This window comes from Ammospiza caudacuta, chromosome 1 (assembly GCF_027887145.1).
Source record: "Ammospiza caudacuta isolate bAmmCau1 chromosome 1, bAmmCau1.pri, whole genome shotgun sequence".
In the NCBI taxonomy this organism is placed as follows: Eukaryota; Metazoa; Chordata; class Aves; order Passeriformes; family Passerellidae; genus Ammospiza; species Ammospiza caudacuta.
Window position 1 is genome coordinate 89,073,723 of NC_080593.1, and position 26,720 is coordinate 89,100,442.

General features: G+C 39.9%; 1 protein-coding gene across 3 annotated transcripts in view; it reads right to left on the minus strand.

Moving 5' to 3' along the window:
* EPB41L4B (erythrocyte membrane protein band 4.1 like 4B) overlaps nucleotides 1–26,720 on the minus strand; it is a 168,609-nt gene that overhangs the window by 88,601 nt on the left and 53,288 nt on the right. For all 3 annotated transcript variants that reach the window (XM_058800164.1, XM_058800156.1, XM_058800171.1), the window contains exons 3-15: nucleotides 18,024–18,066; nucleotides 15,763–15,841; nucleotides 12,315–12,359; nucleotides 11,550–11,602; nucleotides 7,475–7,595; nucleotides 6,781–6,868; nucleotides 6,136–6,224; nucleotides 5,828–5,897; nucleotides 5,486–5,655; nucleotides 5,273–5,382; nucleotides 3,228–3,258; nucleotides 2,716–2,749; nucleotides 1,695–1,762 (exon numbers count right to left, since the gene is read on the minus strand). In XM_058800164.1, the coding sequence (XP_058656147.1) occupies nucleotides 1,695–1,762; nucleotides 2,716–2,749; nucleotides 3,228–3,258; nucleotides 5,273–5,382; nucleotides 5,486–5,655; nucleotides 5,828–5,897; nucleotides 6,136–6,224; nucleotides 6,781–6,868; nucleotides 7,475–7,595; nucleotides 11,550–11,602; nucleotides 12,315–12,359; nucleotides 15,763–15,841; nucleotides 18,024–18,066 (1,001 nt within the window). The remainder of the gene's footprint in view (nucleotides 1–1,694; nucleotides 1,763–2,715; nucleotides 2,750–3,227; nucleotides 3,259–5,272; nucleotides 5,383–5,485; nucleotides 5,656–5,827; nucleotides 5,898–6,135; nucleotides 6,225–6,780; nucleotides 6,869–7,474; nucleotides 7,596–11,549; nucleotides 11,603–12,314; nucleotides 12,360–15,762; nucleotides 15,842–18,023; nucleotides 18,067–26,720) is intronic.

Genomic DNA, 26,720 nt, shown 5'->3' on the forward strand with positions numbered 1-26,720 from the left:
ATTCCAGACCTTCATGCACAGCAGAAGGAATTTTATGCATCTGTGGTTGTGATCTCAAGTTTGCATTCAAATGGAATAAGCTTTTTCAAATCAAGCTGTCCAAGATTTTAATTATCCAATTATTTCACTTTGACTCCAAGTTAGAATAACTTGAAACTTCCACTTTAATCACACATTTAAATGCTTCTACCTGAATGGGACCAAAATTCTGAGCACCTTTTCTACCAAGCATCTATGACTGAGCTTTTAAGTATGGGTTGTTTTTTTTAGCTTTACAAGCCTTGCAATAAAAAAGCCATTGTTCATATTTCACTGACCTTAGTCTTTGCCCAGGCAGTGGAGGGGCTGAAGGGGGAGGTTGTCTACACACACTACAATACATTATTGTGCTTATTTCAATATCATTCTGCTCCAGGGTGAACTATTTGGCTTTAAAATGTCACGGACTGGTATCGTAAGTGATGAAACCTTTAGAAAAATTTCAGCAAAACCTCAAATGATTTATAAAATCATTGGGCTCTCTTGGCAGCCACTCTTTCATAATGTGAAATTGTACATTTTAAAGAGCTCATAATAAACTGGATAAAGAAACCCTAAAACCAGGAAGACTCCTGAGCCTGAAATACAGGCAACGTTCATTGCACAACTTCAAGTCTCCTGTTTCTAACACAAATTTAATATCTTCTTCACTGCTATGCACTAGAAATTTTGAGATGACAATGCCTGTCTGCTTCTCTGCCTATTATTTCTAATCATGTACTTGCCCTTTTTCTGCATTCTCAGACTCAAACTCACACCAAATTGTCTTTTCATCTATTTTAAACTTGGCCTCATCCCCAGAGCCTGCCCACACTAAAACCAAAGTCTACCTATTGTGATGTAAGAATATAAATGTTAGATAAGGAGAAACAAAAATTAGGGTATTGGTATTTTTCACTGAAGACAGTAATTATTTGTCTAAAAACCTGAGTCATCTAAAAAGGTTACTTTTTATTAGGATAAAGAAGTGGCTGGCTTTTATAATGTGTACACGTATAGATACATATCCACCAGCAGGTGCATGCCTTCACCGTGCATTCCACCAAGTGAGTTTTAATTGGACTGAATTTCTTCCAAAATGTCTTTTCCCTCAATGTCTCTCATCACTAGCTACAAAGAAAGAAGTATGCAAGAAGATAGCACAACAGCACATGCAGGAATGTTTTTGTGAAATGGTTCTCAAAAACTCAGTGCTATAATTTTACTCATTATCTCTAATGTTCTTGATAAATTGCTCCATGTACTTGTCATTTTTTCATATACATTTCTGCAAAAGATGAAAACAGTGCTCCACTGCAAGAATATAATTATTAATAGCTTAACTTTACAATAAAATGAGTTTCTCCTCTGTCTTAGGAAATTAAATACAAACAAATACTGATTGATTCGCAATTAAGCTACACAGCAGCTCCCTATCCAACAGACTCCCTACAGGAGATCACTAACATTCTATTTTGATTTTTGAATTAGAAATCAACTAGAGAAAAAGATTCATATTCCAAAGCAAAACTTAGAATGTCTCTATATCTCATACTTCTAACTTTTGTTTGCTTTTCATGTGCAGAGAACTGCCCAACAGGGCCACCAAAGCTTCATATCAAGTAACATAAAGAAAGAAGTAATCATCTTTTATCCACAAAGGGAAGATTACTTACCTTACATTCACAGGGGTGTGTGGATGCCAGTGTGGCTGAGCAGGATGTATATTAGGATGATACTGGGGCTGCAAATGGAAACATTGAAATGGTTAATAAAAGCATATTAAAGCTCCCTATTAAGTTTTCACTTTTATTTTCCTGGTGAACCCTAGAAACTCTAATGCTTCTGACCTTCTCCCATGTCATTGAGCACATAGTGAAGCCTCTTGGTGCTGAGCCTGCTCATTAGGACACACTCATGGGACAATGCAAAGAAAATTGTTCTCCTGTTTGACAGACAACCTGGCACATCCAGTGCTTCTCATAGAAAGCACATCAAAAAACGTCAACTTTGATCAAAGGTGGAGAATAAGAAAGGTTTTAACAGCAGGCTTCAGGAGGTCTCCTGTCTTTGGTGACAGGACTTCCTTCTTATATCCACAAGATCTTGAAGAGAAACAGTAAAACAAAATCACTGGTTTTAATAAAAAGTGTTAAGACTAAGTTCTCATGCACATGCAGAGTTTGGAAGCTTGCTTTTTCTCAGTCCTACTGACTGTCAGCAGCACAGATGAAAATCAGGTAATGTTTTCCCTGGAGTGTATTAAAAAAACCCCAACAAGGGTTTGACCAGCAGGGAACTTTGTAAGTGTTGTGATGAGGGAGGTAATTGCAACTTGGAAATTGTCACGATCACCTGCTGTGAGAGGCTGCTCTAGACAAAAGCTTGCTCACAGAGCAGTCTCCTGGGGCCCATCACATTCACAGTCCCAAAGGCTTTAACTTGCACAGAAAGAAAAGGAAGGGAAAGAAGATGGCAAATGGAGTGTACTCAGCTTGCAGAGCATCCAAGAACACGGGAAAAAAGAGAAAAGTCCTTAACCCCAATATGGTGCTGTTTATTTCTGACACATCATAAAATCTCACTCCAGAGTAAGGAAAGGGGAGCAAAACAGCTGTACAAACTATAAAGAGCAAAAATATTTACCATAAAATATGGAATAGACCACATTTTCCTCTGTAACTGGTATGCTCTTACCTGGTAGTTATGGAGTTCCGGAGTATTTTTAGCACTATGAGAGAAAAAAAATTGCTTTTATGTAATCAGTACATCTACATCACAATGTTTTTTAGTTCAGGGAAGTACCACAGAGAAGCAAAATTCATATTATTAAGGACATCATAATTTTATTCAAGATACACACCATAGCAGTTAAGATGTGAAAGAGCGGTGTATAATTTCTTTGCTTTAGATTTAAAAAACATGAACAAATTACGCTTGATAACACAGTATAAGAGCATTTAGCAAAAAGGAAGTATATTTTACTTTGGTCTGATTTCATATAAAAAAATAATAAAAGAAATAGATTAAACAATGGAAGCAGACAGACCCTAAGAAGAATCTGGTGATGCATAATGAGACATGCCAAAGCAATTCATCCCACACCAGAGAATCTGTTTCTACAAATCCTAAAGCATATATTGTCTTCAGAATCTTTTTAGCCTGAAAACAGCAACTGAGGGGTAGAAAAAAGTTGGGCAGTCACTTACCACAGTTGTGCTGCTTTCACAGGATTGTTTGCTTAAAAAGAAACAAACACAAAAATCTTAAGACAAGTGAAATATTGGCTATTTTGCAGTTCTTGTTGGCTGAAGTGAATCCTTACACAGACATATTTGCACAGAAGTGTCTGAATTTCAAGTGCAGCCCTGTGCTTTCTAGTAATCCTGTGCAACATCATGAAGTATGAGGAGACACACATCTCCCTCTGGTCCTGCCAGAGTAAAAGCCCTTTAGAGATGACAGCAGACAAGCATATTCTTCCCAAATGCCAAAACAGAATTTTTGGCAGAGTACGTTCTGCACAACCAGAACACTTTTTTCCTCATCTTACTGTAGTATGATGCCAATACCATCAAGTCCACTGGAAATCAGAAACTACTCCTTGCAGAAATTTTCACTATCTTACAGAAACCAGAGTATTCACCAAGCTGGCAATGGCCTGTGTCTTACTGCAGGGAATAATGGTAGCCAAAATAGCCCATCAGTTGGGAATCCTGGGAGGCACTGAGTAATCTTGAGGAACAAGGTCATGGCCTCTGCTTTGGACAGGCTGGAAAGAATGGTGAAGGTGGCAGCTGAGTAACTGGGGGGTATCATCTCTTTTCCATGGCTGTGAGTGTTTCAAGAGAACTGAAGAACTTCTCAGAGAGAAAGTGAAGATCCAACTGACTGCTGAATGCAGGAAGTTAATGACACACTGCAGAAGTCTCAAAAGTGACAGAGCTAGAAGAGAATCCAACCCTTGCAGGCTGCATTTAGGTACAGGGCTTAATGGCCAAAAGATGCATGAAAAGACAACAACCTACAGAGAGTTTTTGCATTAACCTAACAAACATGCTGTTGAGCTCTCTAGAAGACAATCACTTGGGTGTGAAAAGTTCTGACTGGCTGCAATGGACAGAGAACATAACTAAGCATAAGCCACACTTTCTTCTGCCTCTCTCTCACAGACATAAGTACAGAAGCACTGAGACTCAAGGCAAAACCTGCACATCTGTCAGATCCTGTTATGGCAAGAATTAAAGAATTCATTCTTCCACTTAAAAAATACCCTACACTATATAGTTGACTCTCATGTCTCACATAACAGCATCTCACAGATTTATTAAATATGCATTTCAGTTAAACTCCTTCCATGTACTAAGGCAGGAAGCAGGGGAAAGAGTTACAGCCTCTAGAAAGCATGCATGCTTGTCACCCTTTCTTCCCCCACTGTAAGTGAGACAAAAATGTCCCCATAATACCACAAGGGCTGCTCATGGAACTGTGGTTTATATTCTGGAAATGCAAATGAGTGCAAAGACATTCTAGGGGAATGTCATCTCACCCTACTCTGTACAGCCTTGCTCCATACAGCAACTATACCTGCAGGCTCAAGTAATATAGAATTTGGAGAGTTATCCTGCAGTGCTCCTTCCTAGGAGGAACAAAAAGCTCAAGCTTTTTCTACATGGAACAAAAAGCTCAAGTTTTTAAGGACAGATTACAAAACCACAAGAGAAATTAATTCTCTGTCATTCCATTTAAATTCAGCACATCTCAATTCCCAGGGCAAGCTAGTTAAGGTCAGAGTCTGGACAGGTGAATAACATGTCATTACAATCAGAAAAGCCACAACAACTGCATAAGGAGTCCAATAACCCTAAAATTGTCTGGCTAGGTAAGCAAGTCAGTGAGGCTTTTGGACACGGCTCCACCCCACATGACACAAGCAATTCTTCAAATAAACATGACATGCTTTGCCTTAGTGGGTTTTCTGCAACTTTTCTTTCCTCCTCAATAGAGTAACAAAAGAAGCTGTAGGTACCACCTCCATAGATGGGGGTGGAAGAATTAATTGTAGTTTGAGATCAAAAACAGAAGAGGGAAACAACAAACTGTGGCAAAAAAAAAAAAAAACTCCATGCACGTTCTGGTTTTTAGGTGATCTGACATACTCTGTACAGATGTCACAATTGTAATGTGACATTTTTGGAATTTAATGGGACACCTGCATTTCCAGCTCAGTGCACAGATGTCTAGAAACACTTACCCTTATAAGTGGAATGTCTCCGAGATGGGTATCTCTTGCTGGGCCTTCTTTCAAACGTGCTAGTTCTGCGTAACCTCGTCCCGTGTGTCGCTTGATATTCTGTCCTCCCACTTAAAACACAGAAACAAACAAAGTAAACTGCTGCCTTCTGCTGGAAGCTGTACCTGCTCTTTTGTACAAAGATAAATACATTGCTGTTACTTCACGAAGTACCTGAATCTGAAGCGTGATCCCAGCCTTATGAAGTCGGATCTACTAGATTTACTATTTGCTGGGGCTCGCAATCTGAAGAAAGCGTGGTGCTCCACCGCACACTTCCACAAATGTTTGCACGTTTTGGCACTGTCTAACCGGAAAACAAATGTGTGCTCTTGCTCTCTGCCCTAAATGCAGAAACAAAAGCTTTGCAAGTTGGCATGCATGATATTAGTTATTGTCCTTGGTAGGAGAAACACAGCCTGGGCCAACAGTGTGCTGAGCCTCCCTTGTGTTCTTACCAGCCTGAGCACACACCACACTTTGTTGGATCAGGCTCAAGTAAGGGAAAGAAGTTACCTGTTCATCGTCTTCTACAACCACGAGCGTTAGTTTGCTCTTTTTAAAGTCCATTTTTGTGATTTTAGGCCTAAACACAAGAATCAAAAAGAACAGAATTAAAATAATATTAAATAATTTTATTTCTACAACTTTCACATTTGAGAGTGGTACATCTAATCAGGCCAATCCACTTTGAGATTTAACCTTCAGATTTTAAACTTTGTAGATTCAATTATAACTTACAAAATACAGTCAAGATCCCATTATGCAAAGGAGAAAGATTTCAGCATTTTAACAAAAAGGAATATAACACAAAAGCAGATTACCAAAAGAATAAGCCTATTTTGTTGGCTCCTTCAAAGATCAATATGCCTGTTGGTGTCAGTCCGAGAGCATATTCACAACCATCTCTTCCCTGCAAGCAAGTACAGAATAAATAATTAATCTGCCATGAGCAGTGTACATTTTTTTAATACAGTAGTATTGCAAAATCCATAGGTCTTAAACTAAACAATAAAGTTGCCATAATTTTTTAACATTACAGAGCAGAAGAATATGCAGCTGTATTGGGTACAAAGTGGCATATTTTGGCAACGGGAGGCTGCAGGGTGCCCTTTGTGGGAGGAGGCCATGTGCTGCTCAGAGAGGCTCTCAGATGCATGGAGATGGACCCACACCAACACTGCATCCAGGGCAGCCCACACCTCACCTCACCTGTTCAAGTTCCTGCCAGGGGAAGGAGACACAACAGGAAGAAACTGAGGGACACAGGAAAGGGATGCTGTGGGAAAGGGGCATAGGAAAGGGATGCTGTGGGAGCCCAGAGAAGCACCCTTGGGAGGTGGGAATGATTTGGGAGGGACCATGGCCCATGGGACAGCCCAGACCACAACAAGGACGCTCCTCAGGGACTGGCCCACACCAGGGCAGGGACATCACACTGATAAAATAGAACATCACATAGATCTTACCTTAACTACATGCATATCTACACCATACATTTCTAGCCATTTAGCTTTGTTCAAGTAGCACAACTCAGCCTGCGCCGGGCTCTTTCCCCTATGAACATAAAATTCATACTTCATGGTAAAAAAAATTATTTACTTCAAATGCTTTCAGATTCATCCCCCTAACCCTTTTCTTTGTGTCCTCAGTCTTAAGGATACTAAATGGTATTTCAATCTTATGTTTTTACCCTCTTCCCTCCAAATGAAAATAAAACAGAGGACCAAAAATGCAAGAAGGTCTAAAATTGCCAATAAGGATGAAAGTTCAGGTAACAAAGCATCACTAAAATTTACCATATTTATTAACAAAAGACAGGAAAATGAGTTTCCTAACACCCAAACATAAAATTTATGTTTGAATGAAAGAAAGGGAGAAAGAGAAAGAGATTTATTTCCAACATAAACAGGAAGAAGACAAGGCTCCTTAAGTTATTACAGAATACTCTAAAAGAAAAACCATTAAAAAATTAAAACTCACCCCACCAACCTTCCCTAAATTACTGCCTGGCTTTTCTAGGGAAGGAGAGGGCTCAAAGACTTTTTACAATACTTCTCCACTGACAAAAATAACCCCCACTTCATGCCTGTTGAAAGGATTTGACTTTGGAAGAGAAGAAAACCTGTCGCTAGAGACCCCACTCCCACACAGGTACTCTACCTGCACTCTTTCCATTTCTGAAAAATGTCAAATTCCATTGCTTCAGTCTGGTTTGGTGCAAACCTGAATTCAGACACGAGCTCTGGTGTGTGCTCAGGGTGCTCACACTCTCCCAACTCAGCTGAAATCAATCAATTGAGAAATTAAAAATATAAAGATCTTGAGATGACCAGAAATATTTAATTCCATTGTCCCTACAAAGATAAGGATAGTTTGCAAGTTCCTATGCATGTTGCAGAATGCTTTAACACCCCATCCCCCTACTCCTGGCCCCAGTAAATTCAAATCAGATTTCACAGCAGAAGTCAGATAAATGCATTTGCAGGATTCTGTAGTACAGAATTCTGACATTCAGGAATGTTATGACTGAACCAGCTCAAATAAAGCTGCTCCTCTGGATTTTTAATGCATTTACAGGAAATAAAGTTTCTATTAAAAACAATCATCAATGCATCTTCTGTTTTAGAAGAGGTGACTTTGAAACTTCCTCTCATTGCATACTGTTCACTCCCTAACACTTCCCATTCTATCACATGCTTTGTTATTTGTCCCGGTTTAGGACAAATTCAGGAGTTATGTTTCTATTCATGTCAAAACATGAAGAGAATACCTAGTCTCATTAAACCAGTGATAAAGCTGTGTGGATTTTTAAATCACAGTGGTGGTGTAATATTCATATTAATAATTTTAAGGAAAAAAAATGCTGAAACATTGACATAATTAGGGTGTCACTTTCTACTTCTATGCTTAGGCTCTGGTGTTTTCTAGGAGCAGAATACTTTCCCACTCCACTGAGCTCAGCAGGAGATGCAAGTGCTGAGCATTTCAGTGACTGACACCCTTAACTGCCTTGTGTCTGTGACAGCTTTGCTCCTGGAGCCTCTCAGCTGTACTCAGGCTCAGCGTTGCTGCCTCAGGACCGTGTGGCAAGCACCAGTGGAAAATACACTCTTCAGCAATAGCATTTGTCACCTGACACATGATGTGATTGCCAACCAGCCCTTTGTCAGTCAGCATTTCTTAACTGTTTACTACTCCTACTACTACTGCCAAAATAAAAATAAAATTGAAGAAGCATAGAGGGAAACTAAATCCCTCAAAGAAAACAGTTTTATTCCTTCAGGGCGCTTTTACACTTAACAGCTGCAAAAATTTCTGTCACAGCCAGACTTCAAAAATACTTAACAGGATCCATCAGTAGATAGGAAGTTACATTCAAAATCCAATCTGTTGGCTGATAACACCTACTAGGTGATTTTGAGAACTTGAGCTTTGCTGAAACATTTAGCAGTCCTGAGGATATTAAAGACACTGAATTCCTCGGTCTTCATTTTTAATTACTGTCTCACACACTTTTTTTTTTTTTTCTCTCAACAGTAATCTTCCATAGTGAGTTACAGTATTCTTATCTCTGTTAAAGAAAAGGACATACAGATATCTCAGCTCCCTGGCTGTTTCATCAAAGCTAGAAACCTATTTAACACATATTAAGAATTACTGGCCGTCCAGTCTCTCCAGGATACTAGAGGGAGCCACAGCAAACACATTAGCAAGGAGGAATTAAAGGGGAGAGAAAAAGGTATGGGTCTGAAGTTTGATGTGTTGCCAACCATCTAGGAAAAACATGGGAGATTTCTATACTACTTATCTGAGAGAGAAGGCGGGGAACAAAGGCTGCCTGTGCTGTAAGGAGGATGTGTAGGGATAAGAAGAATCGTGAGCTTGTAGGACAGAAGACACACAGGCTCAGCAGCACTCATATTTTGAGATGCAAGGGCAAAGCAGAAGACCCATCTCTTCATTTTTGTCTTCATGACATGCTTTGGCATGCCCCTTCTTGGGGGGGGGGGGGGGGAGATTGGAAGGTGGGGCAGGTGTTACATAACACATATACATATGTATGAATATGTAATGCATACACATTATCTGTGTTCTTCAAAAAATAACCTGGGGGACATTTCAAAAGGATGTTTCCTAGAAAGTTTTTGAAAATGCCAAAAAATATATTTTTTTAAAAATATATAGCTGATTCTTTTATACTGAGGGAAACAAATTTTGCAGTATTCCATGAAAATATCTTATGATTAGAACTGAAAATTGGAGATGTGAGAAAATGTTTTCTTTTCCAATATAATTAGCAGCTTCAAAAGTATATCTGGTTAAGCACTAAGACCATACAACACTAATGATGCAGTTAAAAACTAACTGTAACAGTGAGAACTCAAGTTTGATGACATTTCCACAGATAAACCCTAAATGAAGCGTAATATTACCTATCTGCTTCATATGTTACCCCATACTATAAACCAGTGTTCCTTGCTACAGAATTTCCTTCATGGGACTGGCAACAAATCAAGAATTACTTTAACAGAAAACTCCCTTGATAAAATGAGACATGTATGAAATTTAAAGCTTATCTGTAAAAAGACTTTTCTTTCAGAGGGCTCAGACTACCAGTGCCTAAATAGCAATTCATAGCTTTTTCTCACTCTTAGGAAAAGCACACTAAGGAGCAAGACTGCATTTTACAAAGAAAATGTAACCTACTGAGGAGGGAATAATCAAAATTTCTTTATACTTTTCTGCTTAATTATGTTTCCAATGTCAATAAAATGTAGCAAACTTGACACCAAAAATGCTTATTATTATGTATGTCAGCAAAGAGAATGAATGAGTTGCAATAATGAAATAATTTGGGACAAGCTTATTGCAATGATGTCAAAATAGTGGAAAACTGAAACTGAAAATAAAAAAGACAGCAAAAAAGCATAAAACAATGTTCCCACAGACAGCAAGGGTATTAGTTTTGGTAGATAGCTGGACAAATCATAAACATGATGGACAGCAATTGTATTGCATTTACACAATAATCACAGGTGTTAGCAGCTACCCAAAATGTTGAGGCATTAACCTATTATTGTTTGCTTGGTCCTCTTTGCTTGGACCAGATGTGAGGCTACTGGAGCTTTTATCTGTGGAAACATAAGCAACAAATCAAATTTGGGCTCCATATTTCCTTCACCTCAAAAAGACAAAAGGAGTCTGCCTGCAGCAGCTCTCTGCACACCTGACAATCACAGTTGTGCCAACTGCTGCAGTAAAACAATCCACTGCCTTAAAATTTACACCTGTTGCTGCTTGAATTCACAGTTTTGCCTGTCAAGTCCATCTAGAATCACTGAGTTACTTCCACTGCTGTATTAAACTAAGCAACTCTGCCCAAGCTGTCTGTGTGCCATGGCCCAACCACCAGTGAAAGAGGAAGAGAATTTTTCATTCCAATGAATGTTGCTGCTATTTGCTTAGAATGGTCCAGCTCACTGCACTTTCTTTTAGAAAAAAATGAACTTGGTTTGAGCTTCATTACAAAAATTTCCTCCCCATCTGCAAAACAAATTGCTTGAAATGGAACAAATATTTGTATTAACATGCTTGCAGCAACAAAAAACCACACTGTCCTACAATAACGTAATGAAACCCAGTGTACCGGAAGTGCTTTTACATAGTGAAATCCTTGCTCCTGCCACTAAGAAGTGATCTTAGTTCTTTACCCTCCCCCCATGTAATTCTCTCCTCTCCAGTACCTGCCACTCCCTCCCTCCTGCCCTGGAACCATCTCCTGAGTCACCCACTGTGGAGGCTTCCTCTCCCAGGCACAGTTCAGGCAGCAGGAAGCCCAAATTCACAGGCACCCACCTCCCACAAACTGTGTGAAGGGCCAGCTGGCTCTTCTGCCTCAAGTGGTAACACTTGTGCATGCACCACAGCTTCTCCCGCAGCAGGGAGCTATTTTGGGTCCTTCTTCCCTGATCAGCCCTGGGCTTCCATGAAACTTTTGTCCAGCCATGCTTTAGAGACTCCCTCCCCATAGCAGGTGTGCTGATATTGGCTAATGCAGTTCAGAAGTTACGAATGGAGGCAAGTCAAGAAAGTGATCTCCCTAAAATTCTCCTCCTTGGGTAAAAGAATGGCATTTATATATGATCAGTAAGAATGCATTAGTACCAAAGGAAAAGAAACCAGCAGGTGAGTTTTTTAATAAATTAGGACAAACCACTTTCAAAAGATGGCATACCTTGAAGACACAGAGCTGCTAGTTCAACAGCAGTTTCATATGGGCATTTCAGTCTTAAAAACAAAACAAAACACAAAACTATAAAAATCACATCTCTTGTCAGTGAAATCCTCTTGCAATAAAGCTAAAAAGAAGCCTGATAGAAAAACTGGAAACATTAATTTCCACAAACTACTCATGCTATGAAATATCTACAATTAATTGTTACTTGTGTATCATTATTTCCTAAGTTGGTACATTCTGATTAGCATTAAATATGATACACTTCACCATAAAACAAGATTGAACCAACAGAGAAAACACTAAATCAACTAGGGAACCATTTTTACTATAACACTGTATTTTCAAATATATGGGTTTAAGGTTTTTCATTTCTGTAATAAAAAAATAAATTAGTGCATGTGTGAATGAATATTGGTCAGGGTAAGACTATAAAAACACAAAGTATTTTTTCAGAGTTGACCTGAACAAAAAGTGTTGCACTGCAATTTTCTCATCCTCTCTTTCACCCACCATACTGAAAAAATGTGGCAAGCCCATGTTACATTTTCAGGTCATAAAACCCAGGACAGTTTTCACTCTCTTTAAACATTTCCATCACCTCATCAATCCATCAAAATCTTTACCCATTCTGGTTGTCAGTAATATAGTCAGGAGACATACAATGTTCTATATGTCTGTATTCTAAAGAAAAACAAAATGCACCAGGAGATTAACTATTATAAATTCCTTAAATTACAGCTACAAGGGTAAAAAGGTACTTACTTCCCTGAAAGAATGTCTTGCCGGAGCTGTAATACAAACAGGTACCTGACAAATAAAAAATTCGGAAAGTCAAAAGTAATTATAGTGGCATCCTTCTAGTTCCAGTGGCTGGAAGAATATCCCAATTCATTGAGTAGTAACAGCAACTTTAATAACTTGCTCTTTAGAAAAAAGGGCCATTGGGATCACACAGATACACCCTACAAGCTTCAAAGCTCCCACAGCTTCCACTAAAATCAAAGAGAAGATCATTTTTTGTCCACTGGTTGTGGCTGGGACATTGTCCAAAGCCTTGCTGTTAAGGATGTGCTCTATCTGAGCATACACCACAGCAACCTAAATGTTACTTACACTGCAGTGTTGTCCTAAACTTGGGTCTCACCTAATTCAGACAGGAATTGAACTACAGTATCTAGAAACAAAACACAGATAAAGGCATGAAGGCTTCAGGACTGCCTTCTCACACATAAATACAGAACAGGGAAAAAGTCCAAATTGGGCAAACAGAAAGTTTCATACCAAAATGTCACTTAAAAATAGCAGAGTTCTGAATAAAAGAATTCCATAGAGCTCACACATTTATTTAGTACACCAAGTAGGAATTTACAGCCTTCACACTGTTGTAGTATTTTAAGCTGTTCTTTGCTAACCTTCAGTTGTAGGCATGCTTCATTGACACCTCTGAGAGTGGGCTCTGAGGCATGCACAAGCGCCCTGGGTCATGCAAGGGGTGTGTAGAGGGCAGGAAGGCAGAGGCAGGCTCTGCACTGCTCTGGACACTGTGGGGTGAGGCTTGCAAAGGTGAGTGACTCAAGAGAGGAAAGCACGAGGCACTCCTGAGAGCCCAGTGAATGCAAACACAGACCTCTCCTGTCTTTACAAAGGATGCTAGAAAGACAAAGTGGGGCTTTTTCATCACAGAGAACATGGAGCGAATGTGGTGAAGGACAAACAGTTGGAATCACACAGGGAAACAGAAATGAAAAGGAAGATTAAAATATCTCATGATAACACTAGAGCAGAATCAGATTTATCCATGTTAGCTCTTTGGTACATCCCTGATTCACATATTTGGCTAATACCTGACTGCCAATCAAATCTGGGTATTTGCATGTGTAGATTAAGGGTAGACAAGTATACATCCTGTTCTTATTGGTAGCCCAGATCATTCACAATCCCATGAACTCTTCTAAACTTGCAAGAAGACTCTAGGCAGTGCACCTATCAGTTTCAGGGGGCTGGTGCAGTGCTGCAGCCCCATTCTGATGGGTATGGCTTACCCTTCTTCCTTTACTGAGCACAGGCTGGCAAACACTGGCAGCTCAATTGCTGCTACTCCAAATCAACAAGATACCTTAGAAAATTCTCCACAACATCAAGTAGAGACATGTTCCTCTGTTGTTCTTCTAACTAAACTAACTAATCAGGTCACACATAAGTGATAGAAGATGTCTTCCAAAATGCACCGTATTTCAACTGTCTTTTTAAACACAAAACCAGAGCAGGTAAAGGGTTTTAATGCTTCCCAATAATGTGTTAATTATGAGAATATGATGTTTTTAGCTTTACTATAAATGGAAGTCTACTACAAAGCAGATCTCCAGAAGGAATTATGAACACCTCCTGCCTGGAAAATTCACAGTTACTGTTAAGGACGATTTTTCTTCTACTTGGAATGATTTTGAGTGTACAATTATTAATCTTCACTTTTCACTCTACATGCTACATGGAAAATATGACACAAAGACTAGCACAAAGACTAGCACAAAGACTCTTAAAAAAACCCTCCATAAATTAGAAGAATAAAAATTTAGGAACTATAGATTTCTTAAATTCAAAATTACTTTCCCCAACCAAAAATGAAAAAAAAAAAAAGAAAGAAGGAAAAAAAAGGCACCACAATTTTTCTTACACAGTTTCACAGTGGTCTTCTGCCAAGCTTATAATTAAAAGAAATTGTTGACAACACTGAATATTTAGCTGACTAAAGTGTTTTTCTAATTAAAATAGTCTTCTGAAATGTCACCTTTCAGCAATAATTAGATCACAAGGCATCAGAGGTTAATACTTTCAGACAAAATGTCTTACTTGATCACAGCAATGATCACATAGCTCAGAAACCCAATCTCACAGTGACTAGGATCATATGCTTCAGAGCACATAAGAAAGAAATCTTGTGGTAGACAGTAATGTCATAATTTGACCACAGGGGAAATGTAATACTTGTCAGACATGCACCCTGATGTATGAAGACTTACATCAATTTCCAGAAAACACATATTATTCCTACTAATTTAACTGCATTTTCTCATTAGAGATGTCCATAAATCATCCAGATTTTTGGATTCTCTCAAGATCTTATACTTAGCTACATAAGTGGCAGGGATTTCCATAAATTATTGATACATTCTATAGGAATATGCCCTTTTATTGAATTATCACTGCTGGGCTAAACTGATAACAGATATTGAAGACCCTGTGTCTCTGTCATGAGGTGATGACAATTAGCCCTTTAATCTTGTCTCAGGCAGTGAAAAAAACGCATGGTGGGCACAGCAGACAGCAGGGAGACAGTAATCATCTGCCTGCAGGCACAAGTTTAGTGTAAACATCACATGCACATGAACTACAACAATCAACCATCCTTAAACACCTCAGGCTGATTAGGAGTACACTGATTATTGCCAAGCAAATTAGAAGACACAGAAAGTGCCCTACGGTGAGAGGCAGAACAAAAGAAAAGATAAAGTAACATTAAGATAGATGAATATTATACAGAGAAGACACAAAGTAAGCAGATACAAAAGATAAGTAAACCCCAGCTGCTGCTTTCCCAGCTCTCAGAATACACTCTGAACCAAGGTGCTATGGATCCACCAAGGCACAGGTCCACAGAAAGAGCCCAGCAGATTGAAACAAGAGACTTCCAGATATTTGTAGAGTGACTTTATACAATGCAGGCTTTTGCTTCACAGAGAACTACGGGGAAGCAGAAGGGATTCAATTCACTGTTAACTCAGAGCTCAAGCTGGCTATTCCCAAAATCCTCTACCCCTGGTACCATTATTAAATCACCCCCAAGTCTGAGGGCAGCAGGAACAAAGCAGGGCACTGGCATTTAGCAGGACATAATGGAAACCCCTCTCAGAGGATGGCAGATATCAAGAGCAGGTGTCTCCCAGCTGCAGCTTTCCCCACCCAACTCTGCCCTTCTTTGCAACTTCAAAGCACCAGAACACAGCATCTCCTACACACCAACACGCTTGGAAAGCCCCATGGATGCTTTCTGGCAGCAAATAAAAAACATGATGTTACTCTGACAGTAGGAAAACACCTAAGAAGGCAGACAAAATGAGCACCCTTAATAAGAAAGCTCTAATCACCTGCTTGCAGTACCCCCACGTGCCTGAGATGTCTCAAATCCCCGTCAGCCACGCGCAGTTCCTACCTTGTGAACTCCTCGTGAAGGTTGTTGGGCTCTGACGAGTAGTACTTAATGCGAAAATGCAGCGTGTACGGAGGTCCAACTGCACATGCAGAGATTTGAAATGGGGAAAAAAGATTTACACTCATTGTAGCCCTGCTAAGGCAGAACAGCTGCCACACCACCCCACAGCCCAAGAGACCCAAAATTAATTACATGTTTCAGATTCGTCAAAGAAAATATTTAATGATTTTTTAAATTCAAAAATGCATGCAATAAACAAAAAATATAGATGATTACCATACTTTTTGATACTCATTAACTGAAATTTATCAAGCCAATAGTCCATTTGGCAAACCCATTTTCGTCTAAAGAGGGGTGCCTCATAGCATGCTGTGAATGACAAGTTTCTAGGTACACACCCTGTTGCTGGGCCCAGGGGGAAATGGAAGGAAGAGGGAAGGAGAGGGTGATGCTCCTTCTTACCAGGCACAAACACTACTCCAAAAAACCCCCTACCCAATAGATCAGCTTTCAACTGAAACACATTAATTGAAAAGGTAAGATAAATAGACTGAAAAGTTCTGGAGAAGACTCTGGCACCCATGAATACAGGAAGCTCAAAAATTCCATGGGGTTGCAAGAATTGTGTTACCTGAAGTCAGAAGGTGAATGCTACATCGAACTTCCCATGTAACACAGATAACAGGAAGTTATCCAGCTACCATGAAACTGTGACCATTGCATCCTCATCTGCCTAACTCTCATCTTCCAGCCAGCTGCCTGCTGATGTATTAATTGATGGACAAATCATTTTTCCTCACTTTTCTAAGATCTTCTATAACACCACATCAACAAGCAAACACGTGCCTATTAATGATCCTTCCACTAACTTATATGCAGCTAATTAGAGCTTTGATTCTGTCTCCCTCACAGCTCCTGTAAGTCAGGTTATAGCACCCTGAGCTCACAGCTCAGCACCACTGGTGAGGTCTGCAAAGCTGAGAAAATGACTTGGAAAAGACAGCAGTGAGCAACATCCATCATGAAAGAGGAACTCTTCACAAAGCATCTGCTGAATTCAAGGTAAAGGAAAGTAACCTGTTGTGAGACAGACCTTTACAACAACCCAACAAATTGCTTCCCTCTTCAGCATTCCTCAGAGCCACGATTTGCTGAATTCTTTTTAAAACAGGCTCTTCACACATTAAAAACAGACAAAAAAATGCAACTAAATTGGCTGAAGGTTCTACAGAATCACTGATTTTCCAGGACAAGGCTATTAGAGAAAGTGCAGCTGCAAACCAGCTAGTCACCTAAGGTAAAGCAGTTATGTGATGAAAAGGGGAGAGAAAACCAAACAGCAAAAACCTTACCCACAGCAGCTATCTTCACCATGGATTCTAGCAGGCTGACACCCACACACCATGGGGTGACAGCAAACTATCCTAAAGGCCTCTGAAGAACTCCACTGTTTACAAAAATCATCTGGATACTTGGGTACTTATATAAAAAAAAAAAAGGCAAAACACCACTGAAGCAATCAAGATCTACCTCTGCAAGGTCCTCCAAGGCAGTCAACAATTTTCTTGAAGAACACATTTTAATCTCACAGAAGCCATGTCTTCATGGCGCATGACTGTTGCCAACTGCAGCATTCTAACAAAACATGTTAATGCCAATGCTGTACTGTACCCAAGCCTGCAACCAGATTATCAAAAATCCAGGAACTACTTCCCTGCCTCAGACAATTTTCACAGAAAATACAGTCCACCAACCCCTCCATCCAAAACTGCCTTTGATGAAACAGCAGCTATTTCAGAACTACATTTGACAAAACAGCAGGTATTTCTGCTAGTTAAACTCTTAAAATAATAATATGGAAAAAAGGTTTAAAAATTAATCATTACACAATGAAGTATTTTCCATTCACTCTCTGAAAGAAATTGCAGGATATCTGTTGTGGATCAGAAGCAGTGACAGGAATGGCGATCTGTGTCCAGGCAACCCAATTTCACAGATCAGACTGAAATTACCTGGCAACCCACTCTGCCTTAGACAAACAGCACAGGTTTAACAAGGGCTTCTGAAGGCCTGGCTGCTGCTTAATAAGTGCTCTGGCCTTTAGACATGGTCAGCCAATTACCCCTTAAATTAAAACTCTTTTCTAAGGAATATTTATTCCATTAGAGGCCATATTTAAACATTCTCTATCATGTTCTAATACACTAAATTCAAATTCTTTAGGAAATAACAAAATAAATAGGCAGAGACACAGTACTTACTTTTTATTTGCTTCTTAATGAATTTTGAATGGTCCAACCAGTGCTAAAAAAAGAAAATCCACACTTAGAAGCAGTTCCATTTCAAGATTTTGTTGACTTCATAAACTGATTACAATAAAATTTAACAGATAAAAATCTCTTATAAGGAAATAGTGCCATATTTATTTTCTAAACTTCTCATATTGGTGAAAGCGTTTATTGGCATGTTTATTAACTACCCTTCTTCCACCAGGGAAAGCTTGATTTTAAATTCATCAGTGGCCAGGGAAGTCACTCTTCCAGAGTAGAAACTTCAAAATGCAAGGCCACAAAGCAGTGGTGTGTAAGGAAGGCACCCTTTTGCCCCAAAACCCTGAGTTTCAGCCTCCTTTAAACCTCTGTTTGAGAGAGGCCCTCCAGAGCCTGTACTATCCTGCCTTCCACTGCTCCACAGCCAAGTTTTTTTCAAGGTAAGGATGGAGACTTAACCCCATTAAGAGCAAACACTGATGTATATCTCACCATCTCACCCTTTCCTTTTAAACTAAGGCAGAAGATCTGGAATAGTGCAACAATGATGACAAAAACATCTGATTCCCAGCAAAGTGTATGCACTCTCTTGTCAGTATAAGTTGCATCTACAGAAAGGCAGCAATAAACACAATCTGGTGTAAATTTAGCTTAAATCTTTGACAGTCTCTGCTCAATGCCCTACAGAAGGCTTCAATCTTGTTTGAAGCAACTCCATGTAAATGCTTCTGTCATACAAATTGGTAAGAGAGTTCTGGATTTCTTTGAAATAAGTGGTTTTCTATCTTTAAATATATTTTAAAATTATGAAGTAGGTACTATGAAACAAAATCTTTGGAAAAAACCCTCTTCCTTTTTTGCTATTAAAGAATAAATGTTTTCAGAAAAAGGATAATCTCTCAATGACTACTTGTTACACCATCACCATGCTACTATGGCTGAAAAAAATGAACAAAATTATTTGTTGTCTAGTAATACTGGTATTTACTTACTAACTATGCTCTAAACCAAGGCAAAAATTTATCACAGGTATAGATGCATACAGATCAAAAGTCTGACAGCTTACTACCCTTAAGGTAAATAAATTTCACAAGAAGGAGAAAGAGAAATAGAGCAACAATTCTGAAGGTGATTTTATTTGCAGGAGACTTGCAAGACTCCCTTAGATGAGGCTGGCAAGAAATCAATTCTTATAATCTCTAATCTGGTAGAAATCTCTACCAGAATGGAAATAAAACATTACAGCAGCTCATATAAATACAATCCTTAGCGCTACAAGGAATTTACTTTGTCTCTATTTTGCTCTCTTATGAAAAAATTACAGCCGTGTGAAATCTCAAATTTTTGATAAGAAAAGAAATATCAACATTGAAACTTTGCCTTTTTTTAACTGAAATTATATAAGTCTGTTACTTTCATAGCTCCAGGGCAGATAAATTTTTTATTCTTCAAACACCTAGCTGTGAAAATGTCTTTCTATCTAATATTTATTTTGGCTAAAGAAAAGTCCCTCAAAGACAAATATAATTAATGCATTAAAAGAAAAGCTTTTCATGTAGAAAAACATCTATAATACATGCTAAAAACTCCTGTTAGCACCATGTTCTGGAACTAGCACTGCACTACCTGAACTATAATAATTCCCACTAAAAAACAGCTGATAGTCCCTTTTCTTGGCATGTGGTCTTTAAGGTACATTAAAGCTCAAATAAGAGTAAGTTTCAAACTGATTATTTGCAAGTGCAAATACTTTAAGTAATGGCTAAAAAAACACCCAACAAGACTGCAGGAACTGCTTGTGCAGACCATTAAGTGAGACCACAGCTTAGACAGGAGCTATCATCACTCTCTGCACCTAAGCAGCCACAGGCAGGCGGCTCCAGGAGATAAAGCACAGCAAGCATTAAAGTCACCTCTCTTCAGCAGCAACAGTGAGCTGCTGTTTCAGCCCCATCCTGCACTGCACATCAAGTGTGTGATGTGCCAGCACACGGATCATAAACACAAAGACGGAGGTAGGGCACGGGCTGACAGCATTATTGACCCAGAGCTCCAAGGCCTGGAAGTTTTCATGCAGATTTATGAACCAACTCCAATTTCACAGTCAGATATTTTCTGCAATTTCTGTGAAAATCAGGCTGAATTTTAACACTTCTTTGCCTCAGATAATGTCAGAGGGCTTCTTCCCACTGTGTACCACACCAGCCTTCCAAATGTCCCTCTGAGCTGGAAAAAAAAAATCAAAGCATTCTAGCTAAAGCCTAAAATAGGTTTGGGCTTGGCTACATACTGCTTGCTGACTCAGTTAGAGGGAAGTGAAAGCAATGAATTCTGAAGTCTCATTAGGAAGCTGAATAAAACCAGAGGAGTGTTGCTCTTCTCTCAGCACAGAGATACAAGACTATATCTCTGCCTCTTTTGTGCTCTGGCTAAATGACCATACATAATTTCAGGATCTGGACTCACCAAAGAAACCTAACTATGGACCTCACAGTGTAGGACCAGGACTGACCAGACTCATTCCAACCATACCCCACCATAATCCCTGTATCCTGTTTGGATTTGGAAATATCAGTGCAGAACAAGGAGGAGGAAAGGGATTATTTGCTTTAGGACTGTGTTATGATAGGAAGACAGTGTCTAAGCTACTTTGCCCATAGTAAGGGAAGAAAAACCCAAACCTGATCAAACTGCAGGTAACCAGAATTCTATGATTATGCTAGAACAGAACAAAGCAGTTCAGCTGGAAGGGACCTACAGTGACCACCTAGTCCCACTGCCTGACCACTTCAGGTTAAGGGCATTGTCCAACATCTCTTAAGACTGACAGGCTTGGGACATCAATTGCCTCTCTAGGAAATCTGTTCCAATGTTTGATTACCCTCTTGGTAAAGAAATGCTTCCCAATGTCCAGTCTGAACCTCCCATGTTTCAGCTTTGAACCATTCCCATGCATCCTTTCCATGGATACCAGGGAGGAGAGCCCAGTGCCTCCCTCTCCACTTCCCATCATCAGCTGCAGAGAACACTGTGGTCCCTCCCTTAATTTTGTCAGGTAAACTGGAAGGTCAAATGCTAGATTAACTCCCATTTATTCCTCTTTAATCTCAGCAAAATTTCTTTGCTCTATCAAATGAATAATGTTTCTTATGGTATTAACTGACATAACACAGTGGCCATTGACTGGGATTCATTTATTGAAAACAAATACCAATAAATTCCACATGAAAGAAGCACCACTTAAAAAAATATCATTTCTTAAAATACTGGAAGCATGTATTTATCTCAGCATGGTCTCCTCTTTTGATCACTTGCTTAATTGAAGAGGAAAAAATAAGTAGCTCAGCATTTCCTAATGGTAGTAGCCAGTACTTTCTCAAAATAGATATACAGCATGGGAAGTATATATTTGCAGATATGCTACAGCTGCTAAAGCAGTCAGCTTATGAGGACCACATGAGTGCCAAATGAAGACTGAAAGGAGGATTTCCACAGCCTGACACAATCCCACAATCACACACCTGAGCTTGTAAATTCCACCACCTCTCTACTTGCTTCCTAAAAGAATGAAAATTCCTTGTCTTGATTTATACAGCCCTCAAAGGTGAGCTGAAAAGGAAAAAAAAACTGCATTTGACCCTTTTTGACTGGCTTTCTTTGCTAGTTTAAAGTGCACAAAGAATATCTTGAATAGACTGTTCTCCCTTATGCTTATTTATATATTTAACGATCAGTAAGAGGAAGCCCATTTTTACTGAAAAATATTGGTTGAAAGCTTTCTCAAGTCATGCCTGGAGGTAAAAGAGAGAGAATCATGCTCAGTGATCAAGTTCAGAAAAGAGGGTGTGCTAAACAAAAGCTGGCATCTTTAAAACCAAAAGTCAATTATCCCTTCAGCTGTCTTCTCGCTTTCTGGTTTCCTAGGCACCTGAATCCTACCAAGCTGCCTGCCATTATTACTCACACAACCTTCTAAAGCAGAGAAGTGAAAAATGTATGTATCACATGGAGGAAGGAAACACCAAAAAATCAAGCCAATAAAAATTCTACCCACCAAACCACAGTTTGGGGATTTCTCTACATTTTTAGATTGAAAAGAGAGCAAAGGAGCAAAAGCCCTCTTTTCTTCTGCAGGTCACCTTTCAACATAATTATTATAGTAACAGAATACCAAATGAGAACTGGGATTATGTAGAAACTCAGGGAGTACACAAACATACACTTAGGAACAGGATAATCTCCCAGGAGTTCACAACGTAAAACAATGAGGTATTGTTCTCATGTTCCTCTAATCCCTCCTACAAAGTTATGCTCCTCTCAAAAAGGAAGGCTCACCTCACTGGTGACTTCAGCTGCCCACTGAAAGGCTGTAGAGAAGGTGATTGACACCTCTGAGAGGTATTCCATGGCAGAAGGATGAGTGGCACCAGACTCAGGAGAAATCCCAGCTAGACAGGAAGACTGTCACCATGAGGCTGTTCAGACAAAGCACAGGTGCCCAGAGGGACTGTGGAGCCATCACCATCCTTGAGGGTGTCCAACCTGACTGAACAAAGCCCCAAAAAACCAGGTACAACTGAAGCTGCTATGAGAACCTTGGATAGAGACACCCCTTTCAACAAACAAGACCTGCAGGCATTTTTCAGGAGGCTGCTCTACAATCTCACCTACCCAACTTGAAAGAAAAGAAGAAAAAAGGGAATGCACTTCTACTCAAATAGCATTCACATTACAAAGCCAAGCTGGGATTAAAGAGGTGAAAAATTTGCATTTGGGCTCAGATGAGACCAGCTTTTCACAAAACAGTGGCAGGATCTTAGAGGGGTTTTAGTCCCAGCTGGCCAGTTTTGATTTAGACCCCCTTTGAACACTGCTGTCAGCATCTTGTTGAGCAGGGCCCTGGCACAGTGGTACAGATCCACATCAACACCGCTGGAGGACCAACCTGATCCAGGGGGAAAGTTTTGTCAGTTTTCTAAGCTGTCCCTGGCCTGAACAAGGCAGACCAGCTGCCCTCCAGCAGCCCCCTTCAGCTGACACCACTGTGCAGCTCCCATGCCAAGCTCTCTCTTGCCCTGTGAAGAAAGGCATTGCCTTCCACAAGTCACACACAGTGGGACAGAGCCGGCAATGTAAGGTGCAAGCAAAGCTGTCCAGCAGCAGGAGGGCAGATGGAGCTGTGATAAAGCTCCAGATTGTGATCTTGGGAAGTACAAGGCCACAGACGCTAATTCCAGAGCCATGAGGGCACTGGTAGGACTTAATGGATCTTTACCAGCCCTGAGAGCTCCACATATTGAGTGGCATTCATGGAAGCCTGGCCTGTCCCAGTCTGAGTCAGCACAGAGCCATCTCAGAAGCATCCTGATAAATGATGTGGTTTAACTGCAGACCAGATAAACTAACCAAGAATAACAGAGAGATGTCCTTCAAGACCATTAGCCTATCCTAATTCATATCCATGTGATAACCAAATAATATTTTGCTTTGCAGACTCGACAGAAGTAAATCACAGAATTATAGAAAAATTATATAAAAAACTTTCCTGGTCTAGTATATTTCTCATTAGATTTACTTTGCAGACAGTGAAGGCTGATACCACTCCAGATCAATTCTAGCAATTTATTTTTAATTTTGATGCCTATGTCCAAACCTGCAAAAATAAACTGAAGGGATTTGTAACAAGTAGGCAACAACCTGACTATATCAGTGGAAGACAACTGAGAAATCACTTCAGCTTATGCTCCAACCACACACAAAGACAAAAGAAAGACAACACAGACTGTTTGCTGTCCCAGAGAGAATTCTTTACACTCCGGAGAGAGGTGCCGAAGCATCACTGACAGACAGCACAACAACCACCTGCCCCGTACGCCTGCTTCTCAAGTCTGTGTCAGAAAAATGTCCTCCCAAAACAGCAGGTGCTACTGGAAGACTAGAGACTGGAATGTGTTAGTGTTTTGCAGTCTTTCACCAAGTGTTCACAAACCACAATATAGACTTGGACAGCAACAGATGGGAAGTGTTCCACATTCATCAGGTGTTCTGCATCGCTGTGGAGTCAGCCACACTGCCTGTGTCCACTGACTGAACTGGCATTCCTATCACTGCCACTATTAGAAACTGAAGCATCAAGCGCTTCAGGATGTTCTACACCTTTTGGGACCCTCCATCTGTGACTGGTATTTTTTGCTCTTGGCTACAATCCACAGACACACGTCCTGCAATTGCCACAGTCCCAAAGTGCTCATCATCCAGAGGAAACAAGAGAGCTTGAGGGAGGGAAACTGAGTCACAGAGGCATGTCACAGCTTATTCATGGGGAAAATAGCATGTTTCTAACAGTAGCAGAAAAAGAAATACTTAGCATTATCAAAATTTTTACTAATCTCCCTTCTTTCCCACATCCAGTATATTGAAAAAAAGGCTTGTCCCAATTTTCTTCTGCTTCACAAACACTCATTTAAGTATTAAGAAGTACAAAAGGAAAAAGACTCCCAGATATCACACTATGAGGCTAATTGACTGGTTTGAACTGCTCATTTTTCCCCATCCCTCACATCTTAAGAAGTCATAACAGTAATATCAAAAGCAGCAGCTGAAAAACCCGATCAATGAGCCCTTAAAAGAAAATTCAGATAGATACAGCAGAGGCAGTGATAATGAACCAAAGCCCTACAAGTCCCGGACCCAATACCTGCTGAAACATCCAGGAATCTAGTTCTTGATGTGTAGAGAAAACAAAGGTACTGACATTATTTGTTGTCCAGCTTGCCTCCTTCCTGCTCCCCAGCACTGTTGAAATCCTTTGTCGTGAGTCATACACGGTCCTGACTCTGTCAGAAAAACCTGGCCAGAAGGCAGCCTTTCATAGAGGTGAGGATCTCAGTGTCAGAATCAGTGCATCCTGACACACTGCTGCTGGTCAGGACCATTCTGGGCAACACAGTTTTGGGCAATTTTTTTCCCTCTTGTTTTTTTTACTTGGAGCAATTGCTTTCATGCAAGCCTATTTCACTTCTACACGACCTTCTCCATGTTCTCCTTCCACTGTCTTCTCACCTCCTGCATCAGAACCCAATTTAGAAACTGGTCAATACTGAGAAGTTCAGATGCAAACATGGTTTACCAGGACAACTCACTGTAGCTTAGTCCTGGTACTCATCTTCCCAGGGAATCCTGGTCCCCCCCATAGCCATGGGCAGCACCTGCAGGAGGTACAGGGTGTCCTCACACATCAGTCTTGCTGTACACACAGTGTAAATCCAGTGCTTCCCAACGTGCCAGATACACTGCTGCAATCACACATCCTCCAAAGGGTTCAACTGGCTGCAGGGCACAGCTGGGAAAGGCTGCTCCATACAGATCTTCTTTAATCTAAGGGGTCTTTGTGACATTAGAGATCAGACATAAAGGACTTAAATGACTTAGAGGATCACTGAAAGAGACACATGTGAGAAAAAGGGCAATTTAATTCTTTTGCTTCCATCCATTCCCAGTGATGACAGCAGCTCATCTGCACAAACTAAAAAAAATAGAGATTTCAAAGACTGATCTTAAAAATCCTTCCCTTTCAATTACCCTGTGATTGTTCTTGTGAACAGAAACAAAATTTATGATGGAAACAAGCAAATTCCAAGCTAATAAACATGAGCAATCCTTCAGTTATAAATTCTCAATAAAAAACACAGGAGGGGCTGGGAGAGCATCCATGTTTTGGCATCAAAGGACAGAAAATTGGAACAAAGAATGCAACTGTAGAAATGAGGATATCTAAATCTTGAGAGACCCTATAAAATATAGAGTTCACAAAGAGCTGTTAACCACAGAAAGCCTTTTTTTTTTTTTTATTAAGATGATTTAGAATAAGAGAAAGGAAGGACATTCCTGGATTGAAAATGAATAAACATCAGCAACCAACAGTCAAACACCCATACCAACCATTGAAAACGTTGCATGCAACCAGTTCCTACAAAGATCGGCGAAATACTTCCTCGTGGCAACTGAACTTCCATAGTATGGTCTCCCAAGATTTTACTATTGCTATTTCTAACCTCAGCCGAAGTTTTCAAGGCCTTCTGCTTTGCTAGAAAACACAGGCTGTAGTAAAAGTAACTGAAAACCCAATAAGCTTTGTATTTTCTCTAAACCACAGCAGAGACCTCCTACATCAGAGTGACACCCTTCAGTCACCCCAAGCACTACATCTCTGTTGAAGTTCTGTAACAGCTAGAATAAGAAATTGTTTTCTTGTATTAGAGTATTTTTACTTCCAGAGTTAACAGCAAGTAACTCAAAATACAACAGTGCACTAAAATTTGTTTTAGAATAAACTATTAGATGATTATCTACATCCTTCTATCCTTCTGCATCCTTCTGATGGATATCTTCAAAGAGCACAAGATACAAGCTAATGCAGAGCTCACTGAATAGGCTTTACAGTATTTTCTGCATTACTGCTGACATCTTGCTTTTTACAGCTTTATGTTGGGGGTTTGTATTAAAAATAAGCTGTTCAAACAATTAAAGCTTTTTCTCTCTCAAAGCAGATAAACTCTAATCATGATTTTGTTTTCTAAATCACAGCTATCAACACTGCTTGTCCCAAGTCTCTGGCAAAGTTACAGGACTGAAGGAAACAGGGCACTCAGAAGCTGCTGGCCTTGGAGCACACAGAAGCAATCTCCA